Source organism: Blennius ocellaris (genome assembly GCF_963422515.1).
Source record: "Blennius ocellaris genome assembly, chromosome: 12".
NCBI classification, from domain to species: Eukaryota; Metazoa; Chordata; class Actinopteri; order Blenniiformes; family Blenniidae; genus Blennius; species Blennius ocellaris.
This window is the reverse complement of record NC_137661.1, coordinates 21,845,084-21,867,749: the sequence shown is the minus strand read 5'-3', so window position 1 is coordinate 21,867,749 and position 22,666 is coordinate 21,845,084. Positions and strand designations below refer to the sequence as shown.

General features: G+C 39.9%; 1 protein-coding gene across 1 annotated transcript in view; it reads right to left on the bottom strand.

The window, feature by feature from the left end:
- The window catches only part of lrp8 (low density lipoprotein receptor-related protein 8, apolipoprotein e receptor), a gene marked incomplete at both ends in the record, with an annotated part of 178,160 nt that overhangs the window by 4,420 nt on the left and 151,074 nt on the right, over positions 1-22,666 (bottom strand). The window contains 5 exons of the mRNA XM_080506196.1: positions 3,067-3,480; positions 7,458-7,610; positions 10,714-10,855; positions 19,927-20,066; positions 21,582-21,700. Coding sequence (XP_080362322.1) covers positions 3,067-3,480; positions 7,458-7,610; positions 10,714-10,855; positions 19,927-20,066; positions 21,582-21,700 — 968 coding nt within the window. The remainder of the gene's footprint in view (positions 1-3,066; positions 3,481-7,457; positions 7,611-10,713; positions 10,856-19,926; positions 20,067-21,581; positions 21,701-22,666) is intronic.

The following is a 22,666-nucleotide window of genomic DNA, read 5'->3' as shown; positions in this document are numbered from 1 at the left end:
TCTCAGTCAGTCTTAAAAAATGCACATCCTGGTTATAGTGGCTCATATCAAATCTGTTTCTAATATTTTGGGTCTGTTTATGACAGAAAACCTCAAGAATTGTTGTCAGTCTATGCGATGTGAACCTGTTCTTCTCAAGGGACACAAACCATTGACCTGCATCGTCTGGGGTGGACTTACTCTCAAGGGGAGCTAAAGTATTTTTTTAGGGTAAGAAATACATCATACAATACATACAGCAGCATGCAACTTTAGTATGTGTTAGTCAAGAAGGCTGAATGTATGACCCTTGAATTACCTTCATCTTTTGCACAAAGAAGAATAATGGGTCTTGGATCAAATGGGAAGCACGGCTTTAAAAAGGAGCCTTAAAATACTGTGAACTTGTCCTTCATGAACAAAATAGTATTTTCTGGCTTTTTGTTTCTGAGAGCTGGATAACAAAAAGAAAACAAAACATTGAAATGCGTAAAAATATAGATGCAGTTGAGCTATGGGTACCAGCTGTTTATCTACCATCTTTTTTTCTTCTTCTTCTTCTTCTCTTTTTTGCCCTCTGCTCCACCATACCATCCTCAGCACTAACCATGTGCAGCAGCTGATGCCGACAAAGTTGACAGTGTGCAGCGAGTTGAAAATTGTAACACATGGCCTGTGGGTTTGGAGACACGTCTTGTTCATGCCCCATTTTCTCATCCATGTCTGCTCTACCTCTCATCTGGAGCAGTTGTGGTGTGGTAAGGAGGCTGACAACTTCAGAGACCAGAGGAAACGCGTTCTCACTTCTTTGCAGTGCAGGAGAAGAGCGAGAGAGAGAGAGAGCGAGAGAGCGAGAGAGAAAAAAGGCCCCCAAAGTGATGCAGCAAGCATTTAATTCCCAGAAAATCACTTTTCGGTCCTGCTTCCTTTTCCATCTGGTCGTTTCTTATCCGTGTAAATGCTGTTTTTTTCCTCCCAACTATGTGTCACTTTTCTCGGGTGCCGATCTGTCATGTCTTCTTTTGCTCACTCTTCTTCCTCTCTTGCCTCTTTATCATCATTCACTGTAGATTTTTAATTTAACAATGCTCAGTTTTGCCCCTCACTCATTTCCCTGTCCTCCATGTGTCTCCATCCTTTCTTTTTCCCATACAAAAGCTTAAAATTTACCTCATCTTTCCCTCGTATCTACCTCTCCCTCTTTATGTGGTCTCCAGGTTTCTGAATATAACAAGAAATGTCACTGATGCAAAAGTATTACTGTGGAAAAGGGTCGTCAAGAGTTCATATGTGGTGCGGCTGCCAAGCTCTCTCTTAATTTTCAAATGTTTGATGGACTAAGTCATTAAAATAAAAGTGTCCCTTAAAGATGTGTAACTCTGTGATTTCCTTTTCCATTGTTTCACAATATTAGTTTCCATCTTCATTCCAAAGAACACATTTAAACTCACCCACATTAATTTTAAGCCCCGATTCTGTCATTGGTAGATAATTTTTTTGCTGTAACATAATTTTTTTTTGCAATAAATGTTGTATTATTCAAAAGCTTGTTCATTTCTCCTCTTCCAGCTTATTCTCCAGATGACTCTTCCTTGGTTGATTGGGTAATTCAATTACTGAAGAAATAAGAAATATTCACAATTTAACAAAATATCTATTTAACCAACAGAGCCTCAGTAGCATGTGGGTGAACTGAACACAACCACATCAGCCGGCCACCTCCTCCTCCTCTTGGTTGTCTGCAGCCTGTTCACACACTGCTGTGGACCTTCGTCTCACTCTTCAACCAGCATTTAAACAGAAGTCGGTCGTGTTGGCTATTTTGACATAAACAGCACGAGCGATCTGACCTGAAGTGTTAAAATGGGGTGGACGTCTGCAGGGCTGGTGGGTCATTTCATTCACTCCACTCCAAAATACTGGAGGTGGTCTCTGATGAGCCCTCAGTGAGGGATTTGTGGGGGGTGGTGAGCCATGTCAGCCTGGAGGACGAAGTTTGGTCCCAGACGGTGGAGATGTAGAATTACCACTGGTCACAAAATCTCATCTTTATCTTTGTGATGCCAATCACTGGCCTAAATTCTCTCCTTCTACATTTCCTTGAATCAGTGACCTCATGGGTGTACTCCTTGAACCTCAAGGCAAGCAAAGAAATAATCTTCCGATCTCAAAATTTTAACTTTTTGTGCCATGTATTTTATTAAGTGTTTGTATTGAAAAACAAGCTATTTGGCTTTTATTGTTTTGCTATCATAAAGAGATAAAAACATGAGCACCAACAGCTGCCTGAGCAGTTTGAGAGTTATCTTGTTTTAATGTTCCAATGTAGCAAAGGCTGTAGGACTTTAAAACCAAAAGCGAGGAGGGGAAAAAAAAAAAGTGATTTCAGTGAAATTACACATCATGTGGTGTGCAGTGAGCCAGTTTATCAGTTTTGCTTTGTGTTGCTATCAAAGATTTTTGTCGGCTTCCAAAGACAGTGTAAGTCTTAGCGCGGCTTTGTAAACCATTGTTACTGCTGTCGTATTCTGCTGTCATTGTTCATCTGGGCTGTAAAGTGGTGTATCCCCCCCCCCCCCCCCCCCCTTGTTTGCCAGTAAATCTTGATTGGTGCGAGAATGAGGATAGCTGGCAGGTTTACAGAGTGAGAGAGGAAGAGAGAATAGGAGAGAAACAGGAGGAGGGGAGGGACTGTGAGCGAATAGAGAGTGAAAGAAGCCTGTCAGAAACCGAGGATAAGGGAAGAGAGGCAGGAGGAGATTGTCGTTTGTTAACATCTGACGCCGCTGTTCGATACTGGTCAGGGGGACCAACATGAAGCGGGGGGGGGATACCGTGTGATCACATGTCGGGGAAGTAGCAGAGGAGGAGGTTATGCAGTTGAAAGACAGATACTCAGACAGAGATGTGGAGGAGAAGAAAAGTCAGAGACGAGGGGAAGTGATCTGAGCGCTGCTTCTTTTCCACTTCCCTGCTGCTTTACTAGCAGGTGGCGATGGCAGTGAAGCAATACACTCATTGAAGGAAACACACATTTTACACTTCACACTTATTCACCATCCGACAGATGTCACTATCAAGCCTCACCTCTGTGGGAGAGGTTGCCGTTGCTCTCCCTCTGAATGCTGTTGGGAGCCACCGGGCCCAGTAAAGGTGTGTGTGTGGAAGTGGACGTCTGACTGGTGCTGCTGCTGAAGGTGGTCGTCTCGGTGCTCGTGGCACCAGGTCTCCGGGGGGGTGTCGTACTCGTGATGCTGCTTCTGGGCGTTTGAGAGGGTGCGGGTGTTGTGAGGCGTCTGGGTGTGGGCCTCAGAGTGGTGGCTGGAGACGTGGTGGTGCTCCTTGTGGTGGTGGTGCTCTTTGTGGTGGTGGTGGTGGTGGTGGTGGGGACGGTCGTGGTCGCTGTTGTGGTGCTGGTTGCAGGGGTTGTGGTGGTTGTTGTTGTTGTTGTTGTGGTGGGGGTGGTGGTGGGGGCCGCAGTAGTCGTTGTCCTGGCTCGAACTGCACAGGAGACAAAAAAAACCCAAAACAAAAACAACTATTAACACTTTTTGACACAGTCAGTGCTTTCGCTTGTCACATTTCAGGTGCATGTGGATTGTACTACATTTTAAACCGGATTTCATGGTTCCACATGTTTGATTTTACATGGTCTCATCAGCAAATAACACAGATTCCACACAGCAAATCTCTGAAGCTAGTTGATCAGAGAAAGCATTTTCCTTTTCATCTTTTAGACCAACCATCACATATCCTCGATATCAGAGAGCAGAGCATGATTAAATACTGAAACCTTATATGTAACCTGAAAATGCATAGAAGCTCAGCACAATAGCCTGATATCCACTGGCTTTGTTGCTGAGGTTCCATTAATGCCATGTAAGATTTACCCTGCAGAAAGAAACTCTTGTCTTTAAGATCATTGATTTGAGGTGGATGATTCCTTCACCTACAAAACAAACAGCCTTGAAACAAATGCATCTCTGGGCGTGTTTGTGTTTTTTGTGTTTCATTATGCTGGGGAGCTCGGCTCAACTAAGTATAAATGGCTTATGAGGGTGAAACACCTGTGTGATGGAAAAGCTTTGAGGATTTAGTATTCAAAATCACTGAAGTGAAAACAGCTTTAAAAAAACAACGTTGATGCAGATTGGTGTAAAATGAAACAAGCATCCTTCCATCCACCATCCACACTCTATTTATCCAAGTTAAGGTCACATGGGGGGGCTGCAACCAATTTCAGCAAACACTGGGAAAGGTGGAGGTTCGGCCCTGGACAGAATTCCGGTTTATCACATGGGTCACAGAGAAATACCATCACTCATGCACTCACATACAGAGTCACCAATCAAATAACCAACAATCTGGAATGATGTGGACATGTCCTCATAAAAGTGGTTCAAAACAAGGTATTTGATTCAAAAAGAGTTCGCAATATAAGTCAAAACCACATCAATATCTGCAGGCACTTTTTCTTTGAAAGCAGGTATCCATAATTCCCCAAAACATGTTGTCCATTGCTCACCATGAAAACAAAGTTGTGAGTAAAGACACACATGAGACAAACATCCTAAAGTGCAAAGCTCTATGCAAACACACTGTCTGTGGATTGCTTCACTTTATGATTTTTCAAACCTTTATTCAGGTTTTTAAAGCTTTTCCAATCCACCATAGTGCAACAGAAAAGGCTTTTTTCTTGAGATGTCACCAGTCCATCGTAATAGGGCTGGTTGCCACTCTCTCGTGCAACCACATCAACATTACAATGTCTAAGCTACATGAATGAATTTCATAGGAAAAACTGACTGACATTCACAAAGTGATTCATCAAGGTGGCAAAACTGACGTAATTCTCCCAAAGTGTGAGGAAAGCCAAAGTCAGTCAGCCAGAAGAAAGTATTGCAGATGGTGTTTTATTATTAGTAAGTGCTGAGCAGAAATATTTGTGGTATATTATGGAGTCCAAACACTCCTCTATCAGAGGGCTTCTTTGAATGGTGGCCTACATACATCATCATCTTTTCATCCCCTCTCCCTGAGTCAGCTCATTTCGCCTCACCTGCACAAAGCACGCAGTGCATAACAAATAGAAAATGGATATGGGTCTAATAAGGATAACAACTCAACAAATGTAGTGACTTTGGAGCAGGGACAAGCTGAGCGACAAGAATAAAATGAAGGTATGTTGAGATCACAGGCAGATTCACTGACCCATTTCCCACCACTGAGCTAAAATTCTCTGAAGTAGTTTCGTTTTGAACCCATCACAATCAACACAATGAACTATAGTTTCCCTTGTGGTATGTTGATGCTGGTAAACACAAAATTTGGAAAAGAAAAAGCTGAAACGCTGAGGAGAGTTGAAAAGGCCTGATCAGGAATGACTGTAAATGTGCTTCAAATGGACAGTTTTCCCCTTAGCAAGTAAATACGTTTGAGTTTATGTGTTTGTAATATATGTTGCAATCTTATAAAGCACAGTTATGTACAGCAGATTATTAGACATTGTATGGGAAGGGGTAAACATGATGTACATGATGCATTGCAATACAACTGCTTTGCTTTTATTCAGAATAAAGCTTTTCTTTTTGGTAGTGTACAGAGCTTTATTTGCGAAAGTCCATTTAATGATGCATGTCTAGAAATAGTGAAATATGTGCAATTTTGTCAGTTATAAGCCACTTTGTACGTGACTTGATGTATTTCTGGTGTGTAATATTATAGCTTTACACAGACTTTAAAGTTTTGAAGCAGAGAAATTTCATCCAACAACACCTCAGGCTCAAAATTATCAATGCACACTGAATTTAACGAGTGTCCCAAAAAATTGTGAAAGACAATCAAAATCTAGTGGGTATATTATTCATTATGAACACCCTCAGGACTCCTGTCATTGAGCTCCATCAATAGTTTTCATCATTAAAACTTATAATATGGCATTCACCTGAACTACTTATAATGTTAAACAATACAGACTATTGCTTCAGTGTACATAAGGTGACAAAAGATGCCATGACCCCCAAAAAAACAAAAATTTTTGTTGTTGTTTTACCTACAACAGAAGTCCTCAGTAACCTGGCAAACTGACTAATTTAAAGCTGAACATTTAACATGATAATTACAGCCATCTCTAATAACTGCATCAGTATGCTGCCTTTTGCAGCAGATATAGTTGAAATAATAGGTACCGAGGTGGAGGATGCAATGGTCAACTCATCACCGGAAAAAGACAGATGGATTGTGACATAGGAGACAATGGCAACTGGAGGAGAAGAATAGTTTCAACCCGTGTCTCCCATCTCTCATCATGGTGAACTGAGACCGTTGTCAAATAAAATGGATAAGCTGACGGCACCGGCCCCGAGTCAGAGGGAGTACTGGGAGTGTAGTTTAATGTGCTTCACTGAGACATGACTACATTCGGATCTTCCAGACAGTTTCAGACATCCAGGCGGACAGGGATTGCACTGAGAGGAGTCAGCGGATGAGAGCAGGCTCACTGTGCTTGTTAATCCCATGCATATTACTATCAAAAAACGCGTCTGATAAACATTGAATTGCTCGCTGATGGTCTCAGGTCATATTGATTGCAACATGAGATTTCCCACACAGCCATCGTGGCTGTTTATGTTCCTCCCTCTGCTAATCCCACATCTGCCAGCAACACCATCCACCTCGGGTGACTTCAATCACGTCACCATGGCCTCCACACTCACCGCCTTCACCCAGTATGTGAGAACTCTGGGCTTGCTGTATGCTAACATTAAGGAGGCATACAGTCGCCCCCATGGCTCACAGAATACATCCCAGGATATATCACTTTCTGTGTGGATGATATCATCCTAACATCGAGACCTGCGAGTTCACCCAGCTTCGTCTCGGAGTATGAAATGTCCTGCCGAACAAGAATTTTTTTCCCAGCAGCTCGCTGACGTCAGCAGCCCAACATTCTTCTTGTTCTTATGGGAGTATGCAGGGGAATATTGACTCTATAATTCCTATTTAGAAATCCTGTTTGTTGTCATTTTCTGTAGATTTCATTCTTCTGTGCTTATACCAGTCACTGCATAGCCATGCAAGAATTTCCCTCTGGCATTAATAAAATATTTCTATTCTATTATTCTATTCTTTTACTTGCATTCATCGAGGGGCTATTGAGGGGGTGATGCTATCTGTTGTGATATCAGACAAAGTAATTGGAAAATTCGTAAAATGTGCATTTTACCACTTTAGCAGTAACATCATGCTTCATATTATGCTCACAACAATCATTCACACACTCACACACTGACGGCAATGGCTGCCATGCAAGATGCTCTCACACCATTGGAGGAAAATTGGACGAGACGGACACATGTCTGGCGCTCAGTGTCTGTCTGGTGCGACGTGCTCTCATGCCACTCGAAGTACAGCTCTTTCAACATTTATTGAACTCACCATAGAGATTGTGATTTAGCAGTTCAGTGTGAGTGACCTACCTACAGCGCAGCGCCTCATGTCAGGTCCAAGCTCCATGCCATCAGGGCAGGCACAGGTGTACTTAGGGGAGTGGTCCGTGATCTGAGGGGCTTTTAGACAGAGGTACTCACAACCACCGTTGGGTAGACTGCCCAGGTTACAGGTGTCAGGACCTTGGAGAAACACAGGGAAATAATAAAAGATAAGTTAAAAATGGGAATTTTCAGCTAAGACAAAGCACAGTTATTCATCTCACATCAAAAGTAAAAAATTTTTTAGCCATTAGGTGATTATAGAGCACCAAATTCCCACATCAAAACATTTACAAAGCATGTTGTCTCCATAAAGAACAAACCTGTTATGAAAACAACAGGCCACTATAACTGGTTTCAAACAACTTTAGTTTATGCTTAAAGTATAAATGAAGCTTTTGCTTTATGTAAATAGTTATACCGCTCAGTTCCAATAGACCTTGTTATAAAAATAGATACTAGGACCTGTAATTCCTGTAATCTTATTCTCATGTACTTCTTTGGTTTAGGCATGCATGCCTAAACAGTGCACCAAAATAAAACATTTACACTTCAATCTTCAACCTCACAGAGAGAAATTTCTGCACTTGTCATGCAGGGAAGCAGCAGAATTAGGTCAGGTCACGGTTGACTCCACTTCCAGATGTAGTTCTGTAGTTTTAGAGAGTGGCACATTAGAGAAATCCTCAGCTATCACGAGCAGGCGCAACATCACTCACATACATGTAGTAAGATTTTAATAAGTTGGGAATACATTTATACTTCATGCAGTTTCCCAGCATAAGGAATGTGCAATAAAACAGCTGTCTGGGTTAAATTCTTTAAAGATCTGTATGTGTTCATAACTTGCCCAACAGATTAGAAATTAATTAAAATTGCCTGTCTTTTGGGTAAAAAAAAAAAAATCTTTGAAATGTGACACGATATAATAATAGATGTAATATTCTGCAACCCAGGAGGAACAGGGCAGGAGGGTAGAAGAGGACGATGCTGGTAAAGGGAGTGCTAGAAAAGTCATCAAGTGTGAAAATGGAGAGTAAAATATATTAATTAAGATGTGAGGTAAGTAGATGAGAGCAGAAAAAAGAAAGTTGAAAATAGGTAAAGAATGAAGATAACATTCGCACAATTATATAAAACACTGATTATGTCTTTCGTTCAATTTATGATTTTGACGTGACTCCTTTAATTCTATGATGAGAAGCAAAATATTGAGTTTTGGTTACTCTCAAGTAATTTAAGGGTTCACAAAATAATAAATACATAAATAAATACAAATACAATAAGGCCACTTGTTCTGTGCTCAGGGAGGGTGTTGGACTCGGTGTAGGCTGCACGTCATCACTACTTATGTCGTTCATGGATTGTTAAGGTCAGGAGGGCATCTTGTACAGAGGCTGGAAAGTGGTGACTTTGCTTTTACGTCAATGACGTCCTTTTGAAGAACAAAATAATGCTGTTTGAGAACGAGTGTCAGAAAAACGGTCTAAACAAGCAGAGGGTCAGTTATAAGAAGCAGTTCAAATTGATGCCATCATCTCGGGATGCACTGATACCACTTTTTTTAAAGGACAAGTACAACTATGAGTACTAACTTTTACCTACTTGCTGATAGTGAGCACCGATATTAGTATTGATTAAATGCCATAAAGACTTATTCATAGTTCATATGCAAACATCTTTTTCTTTAATAAGAACTATTAAGATTGAAGTCTAGCAAAGTGTCTTTGCTGGAATGTCTTACTTTTGTCTGCATTTCTAAGAAAGAAAATAAAGAAAGTTTAATCCTGTCATATCTTTTTGAGCAGAACTCTTGACTTATTAATGAGAGAACACAATTAGCTCCCCACTGGCACACAAACAAGGCTGCTTTGAGCACCGAGTAAAGAGAGAAAACAAAGCATGAAGAGGCAGACACTCACACAAACAAACTGCTGGCACACGTCGTCAAATACACCCGAGGAGACACACACACACACACATACCTGCACGCACCCACACATACACTCACACCTCGTGTTTGATGATAGAGTATTTGTTTGACGCACAACTATCAATCTAATGAAACACATCAAGTTTTTTATGTACTATGTGAAATAACAGAGTATATATTCGGGTTTATCTTCAGATATTTCAACACTATACGTTCAAATGGGATTTTAACTGTGTCTTCCTTTTTACTATCTTGTGGGTATTTCTAATACATGTGGGTGTGTTTATGGATCTTAGACATACACAGAAGTCACCATGGAAGTTGAAAATGGTCCCTTTCCAATATATAAGTTAAAGAAATATAATTTTAATCTATTAATGGAGGAAAACTAGACTTGCTCATGCTGATTAGATACATTGCTCATTTGCTATAAAATAAATTAGGTCTACTTCACTGACTGTGGAATAGGAAGCACATGATTTGAACCTCCTGCCCCCATGAAGTCTGCAGAGAATGGATGGGTTTCCTTCTGATGATAACTTGCGTTGTTTACTTGCTGCTCTTTCACTCTTTCAATATAATGTATCTCCAACCGAAACGGCTGAGCCCACCACCTCTGAACTTCAAGAAACAATTGCAAAAGTAGTTTCTGCTTTGTACAACTTACTTTTGCTTTCCCCTTTGGCCCTTTATTTTGCTCATGTGGAACAATTTGGGTTATTCTCTGTAAAATAGCCTTTAGATGACTGTTGAATTGAACTGAAAATATGATTGTCTGCAAAGGTACATCTAAAAAAGTTTGTTTTGATTCAGTTTCACACTTTGGTTTACTCAAATTTTCAAAAGAATAAAATATAGAAACACTTGCAACTAGACTTTTTAGGAGCATTTTGGTTTGTCAGAGTTGACAGGTATGTTTATTCCAAATCAAAAAGATTTTTTTTGTAGATAGTGTCAGAAATATTTGTAAAAAATCATAAATTCAGCTTATCTCTCTCTTAGATGAATAATATATATTTCAGCTATATTCTAATGTCACTACATGTAAATTAATAGCTGAGATTTTACTTCATTCGCAATCTTTAAAATAAATGGAGACACTAGACTGACAAAGAGCCAAAATTACAACGAAAGGTAAACAACAAATTAAGTCGTGTCTGACAGTCTTCAAAGTGATTAATTCATGAACATTTCCAAATATTGCTCGACAGACGTGTTTGTTTATTGCCCTTAAAATGGAACTCATTTTGCTGACCAATACTGAACAATGTTGGCTGCCACTCCGTACTTCTCCTCTACTTTGTGTCTTACCCTTGGGCTGCCTCAGCTCATGAAACACCACCAGGTCCAGGGGGTTGTTGAGGTGCTCTGCAACCTTTGCCACATCGTGTCCGGTCAGTCTGTTGGCGCTGTATATAGCCTCATCTTCCAAGTCTGTCCAATATACTCGGTCCTGAATTAAAACGAAAAGACAGATTCAAAAACAGCTGAATGTATAAGGATACATCACACTTGTACAAAAGAAATTAGGATATCCATTTATTTTATTGTAATTTGGTTTGCAAATATGTTATATATGTTATACCATATATGTTTGATTATCCTGATTATGCACCATCCGTCAATCCATGTGTTCAAATGCACTGGCACCCTTTGGTCCAGTTTAGTCCATTAAAGTAGACCCACTGTTTCTGCTACCCTGATTAAAACTTTCATTTCCACATGTCCAGTGATGTGCTTGTTGTAATTCATTTCCGTGATAGACAGCTACCATTTCCCAAGTGAACATTTAATATCATCTGCATACTACTGCGTTCATTTATTTAACATAAGTGGTATATTATTTAAATGTCGGGAGTACGGCATTTGTTCAGGACAACCCTACTGGGAGTAAGCTTTTATGTAAAAACAAAAACAGATATTGCACTCAGTTGCTTTAGAATAACGACTGATGTAGTATGAGACATACAGAAAGAAGCATTTATAGGCAGAAGTAGAAATTGCATTGAAGAAAAAATTCTCTTGTGAAGTAACACAACCTCAGAAATATGTTCTGCCATACATCAATTAAAGACCATTAAAAACAACAACAATGAAAAAGACATGTTTCGAACCATTTTTATATTCTTGTATTCTAACCAGACCTCCTCATCCTACAATCTGTTTTAATTTTAATGAAACACAAAAACCCTCACATCTTTTGAAGGTGGTTTATGTTGTAGTCAAACTACCTCTACCTCTTCTTCTCAGTATACAGAGAGTAAAAAAGACAGGGAAGTGTTTACTAGAACAAAAGCAACATTTACAGTAAACACACATTTTTAGCACTGCGGAGAAGACATCCTCTTGAGAAAAACATCAGCCTGAGTTGTTTGTTGTAAAAGCTCCTGTTCTTCAGCTTATTCTCAGAAACAAAGCAGGAAATGATGATTCTTTTGTTTTGAAGTTCAGTGTGTTTGTATCTTGAGATAGAACCCTAAGTAAGAACTTTTAACAACCTATAATCTTTTGGAAACATTAAGTTGCATGAATGAAGATGGATTTTACCTGTTAAAATCTGAATAGAGCCACAGCATCAAGGACTTTTAATAACATTACTGCTTTTTGTGTCATAAGAGTCTTGTATGTAAATCATAAGACTAAGAAAAATGCTTCTTATTCTGAAAAGCTAGACATTTGATTTAGTTTTTCCCCTGTAAGTTGCCGCTTCTATAAAAGACCCATGTTTACAGAGTGCTGGATCAAAGCAGAACCATGTGTCGCAGAGAAGACTATCAAAGTGGATGCATGGGAAAATTCAAGCTTCACAAAGACAGACCGACTGGAGTCAGATCGCACACAGAACTCACAGAAACACAGATATGTCTGGGCAATGAGCTGTAAGTGTCACATTCACAGTGTCAAACCTCTAAGCTGCTTCAACTCGTGACAGCCATGTCTTCACTTACCGTCACTCTATCGCAACATCACTACAGCTTCTGCTAGGAGATTGCACAACACATCATGCTTCTGTCTGAGAAGGAGACTTCATAGTCCACAAACCAACAATAACGTGTTTCTTGACCACAGTATTACTAAAGTTGCGACTCATGTGGCCACAAGCTTGGAGAAAATATTTTAAGAACTATCTAGAGAAAGATGTGAGAAGCCCCAAACTACACAAATGTTCTGAGGACTGCTTTCAAGTCAACCTGTATTTCTATAACATGACCAAGGTATTCATTAAAAATAAGGCTCAACCTGGGAAGTATGCATGTCTGGCGGTAACATGAAGGCGACTGAACTTGCTTGAAACTTTTAAGATGTTTCACCTGCCACATGAAAGGCTCCTTGAACCTAAGAAAAATGTTGGTAGAGCAGAATAAGATAGCTGAATTACTGTTATGAGACTTCAATATAATATAAAACTATGGATGGGACTTTAATACATCAATATCAATTAATTATTTCCCACAAATTTAATAAAATCATTTATTTAATGACACTATAATTTCAAGCCAAGGACATACAATTTCTCAGTGAACTTGAGAAATAGTCTTTTAGTAGATAAGAGCATGGCTTTGTCCAAAACCTGCAACAAAGACTTCACATATTACTAAAGCAAGTCCTCAAGGTTAAACATGTAGCCTCAAGCACAAACACCACAGCTCATGGTAAGAAAATCCTCAACGTTACATTTAAACACACAACAGTCAATGATAAAATTAAAGAATTAACCTGATTTTATTGTGGAAACATAAAGCTTCCTTATGGATTAATTTACCTCTGAAAATTGAAAACATTTGCTTCTAGTAAAAAGAAAACAAGAGTCCTACCATTAATGCTGATCTGCATAACCGAGAAGCATCACAAATAAAAACGGTATTTTTTTAGATCTTTAACATTTATGTAATATGAGTACTTTTCAAAACAATTTTAAGAATCATCACAGTATTTGTAATATAGTTAAAAAGATAAACTCATTAAAAGCTTGAAGGTGTATACTTTACCTTCGGTAAATTTCTCAATTTCCCTTCTACTCATGTAAAAAAATCTTCTTCATGATCTGACAGGATAACAGCATATGGAGTACAAGTGGCCGTGGCACATGGTTGCCATGGTTTCCACAATCTGTGTCATAAATGCAAGTATGCATCAATAAGGAAAAACATGGACAGGGAGCAAAAACACAGATGCTGGGATCACAAGAAGGTTAAAAAGATAAGATTGAGAGATGGTAAGATTCTTTTAATGTAAAGACCTACTGCGGTTCTCGCACATGTTTGTACGTTGCGTGTTTGTAAGTAGGCATGGTTCAGGCAGAGCAGACATTCTTGCTTTCCATTTGTGCTGGATTATCCATGGACTTGACCTTTCTTTAACCATCCCTCTTCGCATCTTTCCGCAAGCCCCCAATCACTTCATCTCCCCCTCACTGGGATTCCGATAACCTTTACTGTTCTGACAGTAGAGCTAAAATAAATATCAACCATGCTGATAACACAGCTGTTCTCTGTCTCTCTTTGAGTGTCATTCTTCATCTACCTGCTTTTCTCTACTGTCAGTTCCTGCATATGTCTCTTTTCATGACCTTGAAGGCTTCAAACAGCGGCGCAAGCCAGAGGAGGGTGGATCTTTTCCTTGCAGGATCAAGGTGAATTTTTTATGTGTCGAAGGATAGGCCAGAAGTGAGACGTCAACACACAGACGGGCAGAACACAAGAACACAAAGCTTTGCATCACATCAATCGGAGCTTTGTCTGTCGGGAAGGGGGGGGGGGGGTTAGAGCACATCTGAATGGATATGGAGTCATTTGGGGGTCAAGGGGAAAACATCCGTTGATGATTTTTGTCATGATTCGGTCCCACAAGAACAAATGTTGGGCTGTCTGACTGACACATCTGTCCATTAAGCTTTAAATGCCTCTTGTGTACTGAGATGCGGTGCCAGACAACTTCAAATGAAGGCTCAAACAAAGACACCTCACTCAACTTTAGAAGCCTTTGTTTTTTTGGCAGGCTTGATTTGTATTCTTTGTTAAAGCCACTCATTTTCTGAACAACATAATGTGCTTTTTTGTGCTGTGTCAGTGCTGGAAACAGTTGATGCTACAGAGTATTAGGACAAGTGATGGAGATTTTTTGTTTTTAAAATCATATCTGTCTTTTTTGTCATATTTTTCCTAATAGAAATATTTTCTTAGTTGAATGGATGGACTTTTTTCATGTTATTTTGTTTCATCGTTTGTTATAAGTCTTTCCTAATGTTTTCCAACAACTTGTACGATTAAAAAGAAAAATATATTCAGATCAGTATTGTTTAGTTAATCCAAGTTCTATTGTTTATTCTAGTGTTTATCGCAGTAGCAAGGGGTTTCAAAATGGTTTCTACGGTCCAAAACCAGACAGGTACGTAGCAATTCCAAATGTGGGACCCAGAACCTTTCTGTATGGAGTTTGTTGCATCTGAAAATGACTTTTATTCCTATTTGAGAACATTTCTGAACATGTTGAGAATCATTTTCGGTTGGTATGAAATTGCGAAAGATCTACTGTTTAAGAAGATTACACCAACCTTGATGTGTTCCGATATTTCTTCTGTATTTTTTCTTCTTCAATTGTCAATTTCTTTATGAAACGAACTATTTTGTTCTTTATCAATTTTTAGAACTGGTCAGAGAAATTATTATTTGTTCTGGACTTTTGTTTTAAAATGTTACTTTACTGTTGATTGAGAACCCACTTTTCTCTTGAATGCATAAAACAATAAAACACAAAACCGATGTATTAGACTGTATTCAGGCATGCCATTTTTTGCTATGCTCCCTTTGTTTTGTTCAAGCTAACTATTCTTCTTCCTACACCATTCACCACTTCTCTTTTAATTGACCTTGTGCTCATGCTGCAGTTTCAGAAACAGTTAACGCCACCCTGCAGCATTTGAGTTTGTGGCAACAGGCCAAACACTTATCGTAAAGCCATTATATGCTTCCTTCCTTACCATACTGACTTCCAGGGTCTACTTTTTTCAATCACCCTCCCTTTTCCTCTTCAGAAACCCATCTCATCTCCTCTCCCATTCCCTCAAGTCAAACAAAGAGGATAAAAAGTAATGCATTGACACTAAAGCTGGAGAAAGAGAAAACATTACTCTCTCTGCATGGCTCTGCAATCCACATCTCCTCAGGGCTTGGTATGCAGGCAGGGGGTGAATACTGTCGGAAAGGGTTTGCATGTGTGTGTGAGTCTCTTTATGCGTGTGTGGCGGTGTGTTCAGACATTGATATAGGAGGTCCCACAGTGTTAAGACATGGCAGCAGTGTGAAGTGTGGAGATGTTGTGCATGTGTGTGTGTGTGTGTGTGTGTGTAATGACTTGTAACATTCACTGTGCATCATTCAAGAATATGAAAGGCTAATATAAGGCCCCAACAACAATTCACAGTTGTGACAACTCATATCTCGCAAGCTCAAAGAAGCGACGGCGTACATACGTATATGTATGTACAGAGAAGGAATGTTTATAAGAAGCTATATCATATGTTTGTCTGTGGTTAAATGTGACAGGATGTGAGAAGATTTTCAGAGGCAATAGAGTTGTCACAATTTTCATCTAAAATATTTGTTGACTGTTCACACTGTGCTCTAATGGGACCTTATATGTTTGTTTCTGTAGTATCTGCAGTATCTGTAGTATCCAAAAACGATTTATTGGTATATTGTTTTTTTTACAACTTCAACTATAATTCCCATTGCTTGATCCAATGACCAACATGTTTTTTTGCGCGCAGATTGAATCCTCCAGGACATAGACGCCAACATTTTTCACATGCAGCTTCTGCTTGCCAGAGGGTATTTTCTGGTGGCTTTGATATCTTGTTAAAAATACTCAAAACGACTGAATTCAAGATAGGGGGGCAGATCATTTTTCACCAATAATGCCAAGATTATATTGTTGTAGTGGAGCTGTGGCACATTAGCTGAGCTCTCAGCACACTCGTCAATCAAAGTGAAGTTAAATCAGGGAGGAGGACACTATAATTTGGATGTCAGTACTTCTTGAGTGAAGTAATTTATCAACTGATTAATAACTAGTGACAACAAGAAGGAGCAGTAAGAAAGTGGCTTAGATGAACTACCAACAACACACACACACAGACAGATGTTGACAAATCAGACTTGGGACATCTTTCACATTGATGCCAAGAGGAGTTTAGTGCAGTCGCAAATTTATGACAAGAGCTTCAGCTTATGCTACAGCAGGATAAAGCTAGGAACCAAATGTGTTCCTGCGCAAATAAAAAATGCATAATGAGCACAGTGAGAGTGAAAAGATTCTTCTTCAAGAGGTTTTTCATTAGATGTGTATCATCTTCCAATGCCCCCTGTCATCTGCACCCTCTTTCCTTGTGCCAGCCTTTTTACCGGCCTTCCTCTTTGGCTCTTGCCTGGCAGCTCCACCCTCAGTGTCGTTTTCGCTACATAGTTTACCATCTCACCTACAAACGGGACCAAAGCAGGAGATTTAATGTTCCTCAAGCAATTAAATATAGACCTTAAAGACAAAGATTGTGGCAGTAACAGTAACATATTACTTCACAACACATGATTCATATTATGCAATATTATTATTATCTCTGCACATTCTGTACTGACTCTCTATATCAGGACATTCCCACCTGCATGTTTTAAAGTCTGTACTGTGCAGTGGAATATGCCAGACTCCTCCAACCAATCCTTTTCTACAACTACAAGAAGACAAAGTCACACACATATGTCTCTGCTCTTAATAGAATATCGCATTAATGGTGAAGTACAGCATAACACCTTAATTATTGCTTGTGTGTCTCATCTTACACCTTTAACCGTCACCTACAAATGTCTGTGGCCTTCTGTTTTCTCGATGACCATTGCACAATTCTCGTATCATTAAAGCACCACAAAAACTGCAATCATTACTTAATTGTTCAGACATTTTCTTTGTGGTGAGCCAAAATTAATTATGAGAACATCAAGGTCTATTATTTTGATATCTTGAGCCACGCATCTCCGAACTCGGTCTCTTCTTTTCATGAGGCTGCAAGGAACAGAGCAAACTCCTGCACCACTAAAAGATGTTTAATTTGGTCTGTATCATAACCAGAAAAGAACAAAGACGAGAGGGGCCGAGGGCGATTAATCTCCAAGGGTTGAACTTTCACTGCTGCCTGAAACACTGGTCAGTCTCTCAGCTACACACATATGAAACACACACACACACACACACACACACACACACACACACACACACACACACACACACACACACACACACACACACACACACACACACACACACACACACACACACACACACACACACACACACACACACACACACACACACATATTCACTCGCAGCTGGGTATGATGGATGTCCCTTCTTCCCTTTGCTTCTCATCATCGCAGTGTGTGCAGCCAAGAGAGGGACCACAGAAGTACTTCTCAGTGATCACATTTCACCTCCTGCTTTCTCCACCTCCGGCCTCGCTTGGCTCCCCTCTGGTTCTGTTTTCCACCTTCCAAGCCTTCTACACTTGATCGGGCTCTAACAGACTGACTCACTCCCCACCTCAATAAATTCACCCAAATTAGTTTTATCGATTGCTGTACTCTACTCCGACTCGATGATTCTTTAGGTTTATCCTGCTACTTTACTTTGGAAACATCTCAATTTCTATTCAGTCCATCTCACAGTCAGATAAAGTTCTTTCATTGACTCATCTTTTCCTCCACTTCTTGAACCATTTCATTTTCTTATTCACACACATGGACATTAAAATATTAGCTTTTTGCAGCGACAATCATCAAGAAGCATTAGATATGAGGAACTTTCTTCTCTTTCATTTCATTTAGGCCACATCACAGTTGGGCTGGAGACTATCACAGATTACATGGGGAAAGAAACGGGGTACTTTCTGGACAGACCGTCAATCGAGCAGAGAGAAACCGAACAAAAACCCCACGCACATACACACATGCAAACACAGTCACATGGGAAATAGGAACCTTTTTTCCTGCAGAGTGATGATGCTAAACACTGAATTATTAGGCTTTCTATAGCCAACCCTATTGAGAAGAGACGGGAAACTACAAGCACTGAACACAAAAAGAACTTTGATTTGAATCTTACATATTGTGCCTTTCAAGCTCTGTTAGATTTGTATTACCTGTTAAAGGTATACAGGAGGATTTTCAGGAATTTTAGGAAAGAACCGCCCTCTCCACCGTTTGAAAAAAATGCGCATGCGCAACGCTGTACCTGCTCCCGAGACGGAACGCCTACTAAAACGCGTGCGAGAGACGTGCACGAGCCCACTTCTCCTCGTGCACGCTCTGTTTACAAGTCATAAGTCGGCATCGCTCACATAAGCTCACTTTACAAGAAGATTTGCACCAGAGGGGGTGAAACTGTGTAAAAATGTCCGAGAATAATGCGTCGGGTCGGCCACCGGCATGATGAGGACCGTGTGGAGTGAGCTGCGCGCAGGGACGAGCACGTACGACGGGCTTACGTCATATATCACCAGAATGATTGACAATTGGGAGGACCAGTTATTTTGATGATCCACCCGGAAGAAGAAAATCCTCTACTATACCTTTAAGATGTAACTTAATTGATTTTGATTAATTGATGCCTGGAAAATATATGCTTTTAATTTGGCCTTATTTATACTCTTTTCTGATACTTTCTCAGTACACTTCAGAAAGCCATATTAAATGATCTCACATGAAAAAGTGCTTTTACCATCTTAATCAAGCATGAAAAGCCACATTTGAAATTACAACGTCCTGGACAATAACTTCATGCTTCCTGTTTGTCACATTTAAGATGTGATTAATTGCAATTTATTACAAAGTCTCTCATTAAATAAGACATTTTTTTAATCACCGTGTCCCACCACAAATTAGTATTTTATTTATTTAGTCTTGGGCTCTAACAATTCCCATGCTGTGGAGCTATAAACAAGCATTATCATTACTTAAAGTGCACAAGACAAAGGTTAGGTCAACATTTGGCTAACAGGTGACAGAGCTAATCACTACTCCACAATGACCTCCTTCATTAGGAGGTTGCTTGTGCCAATTGTTCAATTATCTTAGTACGGGAGCCAACCAAATCACCAATCACCAATAACATGATCAGCGTATGCCCAACAACAGGTCAGTTCTTTTTCTGCTGGCAAACCTGAATGCATGTGGTAGTGTCTTTTACCAAGGTGACAACAGCAGATCCCTTCCTCAGACCACTCCTGAAAGATACTGATCTCTGCAGCCTACACCTTACAGTTTGCTCTGATCCATTTTCCCAGCCATCATCCTAGTTTGACCTTTGTCAAATCCTCAAGTATATCTGATCATTTTCAAGCTCCTGAAACATCAAGTGAACAACAAAATCAAACAGGCACGTTGAATACACAATCAGTTAGCCCCACCATGGTTTGTCTCACAAACACACAATGGAAATCCTTGCCAACCCCAAGAATGGACACTGTCCGTGTTGTACCTCAAATATAGAGAGGGCGAAGGGGTGTCCCAGGTGGTGATGAGAGGACAGCAGCACTTTGCGGTTGTCTCCATTCAGATCCACGCTGGAGAGCAGGTGCAGCTTTGAGTCCACCCAGTAGAGACGTCGGTTGGACAAATCTGAGGAGATGTGTGAAAGAACAAAAAAAGATGAAGAAAGAAATGAGAGAAAAATGAAGAGACAGAGGTCACTTGGCGAGAAAAGGCCTCGGGTGAAAGGTGTATGAATGTAATGGCCCGACAGCTACACCATCAATCTTCTTTGACATGACGGGTGGAGGCCCTGCACTGAGAAAAACACAGATGTGATTGTAATATTGCCGCTTGACTTCATTGCAGAGGAAAATATACGTGCCCTTGAGCAAATTCATTAGTCTTACTGGACCTGCCTTTGAAAAAACATACTTGCTGTTTTACAGTTTTCAATGTATTGGTCCAAGATACTATTTGGTTTAGGCCTCCATTATTCATTTGCCCTTGCTTTGGGGCGTAAAGGCGTGTTGTGGTTAGTTTGAAAGCTTAAATGTTGCAGTGAAAGTGACAGCAAAGGGCATAATCCCAGTGTGGCATTGCCTTTGCGAAGTGTGCAAATAAGAAAAGAGGCAGACATTTTCAAAGATTTTTTGCTGGAATCTAAAAGTAATCCTGACATGATTTCTTTTTAAAAGAAATATGTATATAAAAAGGAGGCCTAAAACATAATTGCATTAATTTTATTTTTAAATTCAATTAAAAAAAATCTGCCTTTCATGTTGAACTTTTTTTTTTTTTTTTATTTGCTATCCCAGTCGAGCAGACATGTGTGTTCTCTCCCTATAATACATTCGCTTTGATACATTGAAATATCATTTCAGCTTGTATAGTAGCGAAATGCCTAAAGTTTTCGATGAAGCATACATTTGACCACATGCTTAACAATGTTTGGAGAGTGGTATAAAAAGGAACAGAATTAACAATATTATGCCAAACAGAAATGGAAAAGCCAAACAGTCATTTTCACTCTCTGTTCTTGACACAGACAATCACCTGCTCTGTATGAAATCAATGACCAAGGAGGAAAATAATCCACCTATTCTCCCACGGCACTGCAAAACAAGTCTGTCCAACTCTCTCATTCGCCCTATTCTAAAAAATAATTTGTTTTCATACAGATGCAGCGACACCTCAATTCCACAGAGTGTGGCGACTGTGTGCTTCTGTTTCTCCTCAGGCAAGGGCAGCCGAGAGAAATTGGCTGGTGCTGCTGTGGGAGTTGAAAGGGATGATGGGAGGTATCGACAGCACAGAGCGTCTGGCTTATTAATTCGGAGGTTCATACTCGCCTGGCTTGATTGATGAGAGCCAGACACAAACTGAGCTGTAACAATAAGAGCTACTTGGGGTGCAGCACCCAGGGATTTTTCTTTTCTCCACTCTTGTCGTTTGTCTCTTTGTTTCTCTCAATCAACTTTTTTCTCCTTCTCTGTGTCGATTTACTCGAGCCACTTTTTTCTTTCTCTCAACAGAGATGTTTGCTCTCTAACTTTGTTATTAAAATTGCTTTAAGAGCTCATTGATTTTTTTTCCTGTAGGTGTATCATCTTAGACTTTGATCTACCTTCTTCAATGAGTATGGCAGATACATGTTTTTCTTACCAAGGGTGATCCCGTTGGGCCATTCGATGTGCTCGGACACCAGAACTTGTCGATCCACTCCGTTTGTACCGGCCTTCTCGATTTTGGCCTGATCGCCCCAGTCTGACCAGTATATGAACCTACAAGACGATACACAAACACATTACATAAGACCATGATGTTTTCAACGCTGGAAATGAAGGAATTCCCTTGAGGAGGGAAGAGATATTTATTAAGTGGAATCTTTAATAGTCCAGCGGCTCACAACCTGAGGAAAGGTAGACTAATGGTTAGGGCAAAGATCACAGCGGTGCCCCAAGGATTTGTCTGTGTTGAGACTCTCAAAATTAGAATTGCAGTTGTCAAAGAAAATCAAAAAACAGACACTTATTATAATCTCAAACACACCTGGGAAACTCATGACAGCTTTTATTTAGGGAAGCTTGTGGGGGGTTTTGGTAGTGTGTAGCTTCACGGTCCTGTTTTGACAAATTAGAAATGGGAGGGAAGTGCAGAAGTCTTTTCCACAGGTAATATGGGGAGGATATGAGAGCAGAAAGTTCTAATAATGGTAATCTTTAGCCTCTCAGCAGTGGCTTACACTAGCTTTCACAAAATGTCTTAGAAATTGGCCATTATTTCCCAGCCCACATTTTGAATTTTGTTGAATACCAGAAAGTCTTTCAAAATGACTCATATGTGGTAGTTCGAAGTGACAAATATGAGTATAAAATTCTAAAGCATTTCAATAATTCATCAACGAAAATGTGCATACTTGCCTGAAGAGAGGAGTTTATTACAGCCTCATATAAAATCAACAAAAATGATACTAATAATATTATAGCAAACAGAGCTCTGGTATCGGAATAGTATCAGTATTGGCAGATATCCAAAATCGGTTATCGGGATTGGATCAATAGTGAACAATTCGTGGATCGGTGCATCATAGTCATGATAGAGGTCCAAAACTGATGGAAAACTGACTAGTTTTCTAGAAAAAGTGAGCGTGAAAAACTAATCTGACTGACTCATGCAATGTTCCCGTCTGTTTGCTCTCATTTTCACTCCAAAATTATACAGTTTTACTCCTGAAACAAGCTTTAAGG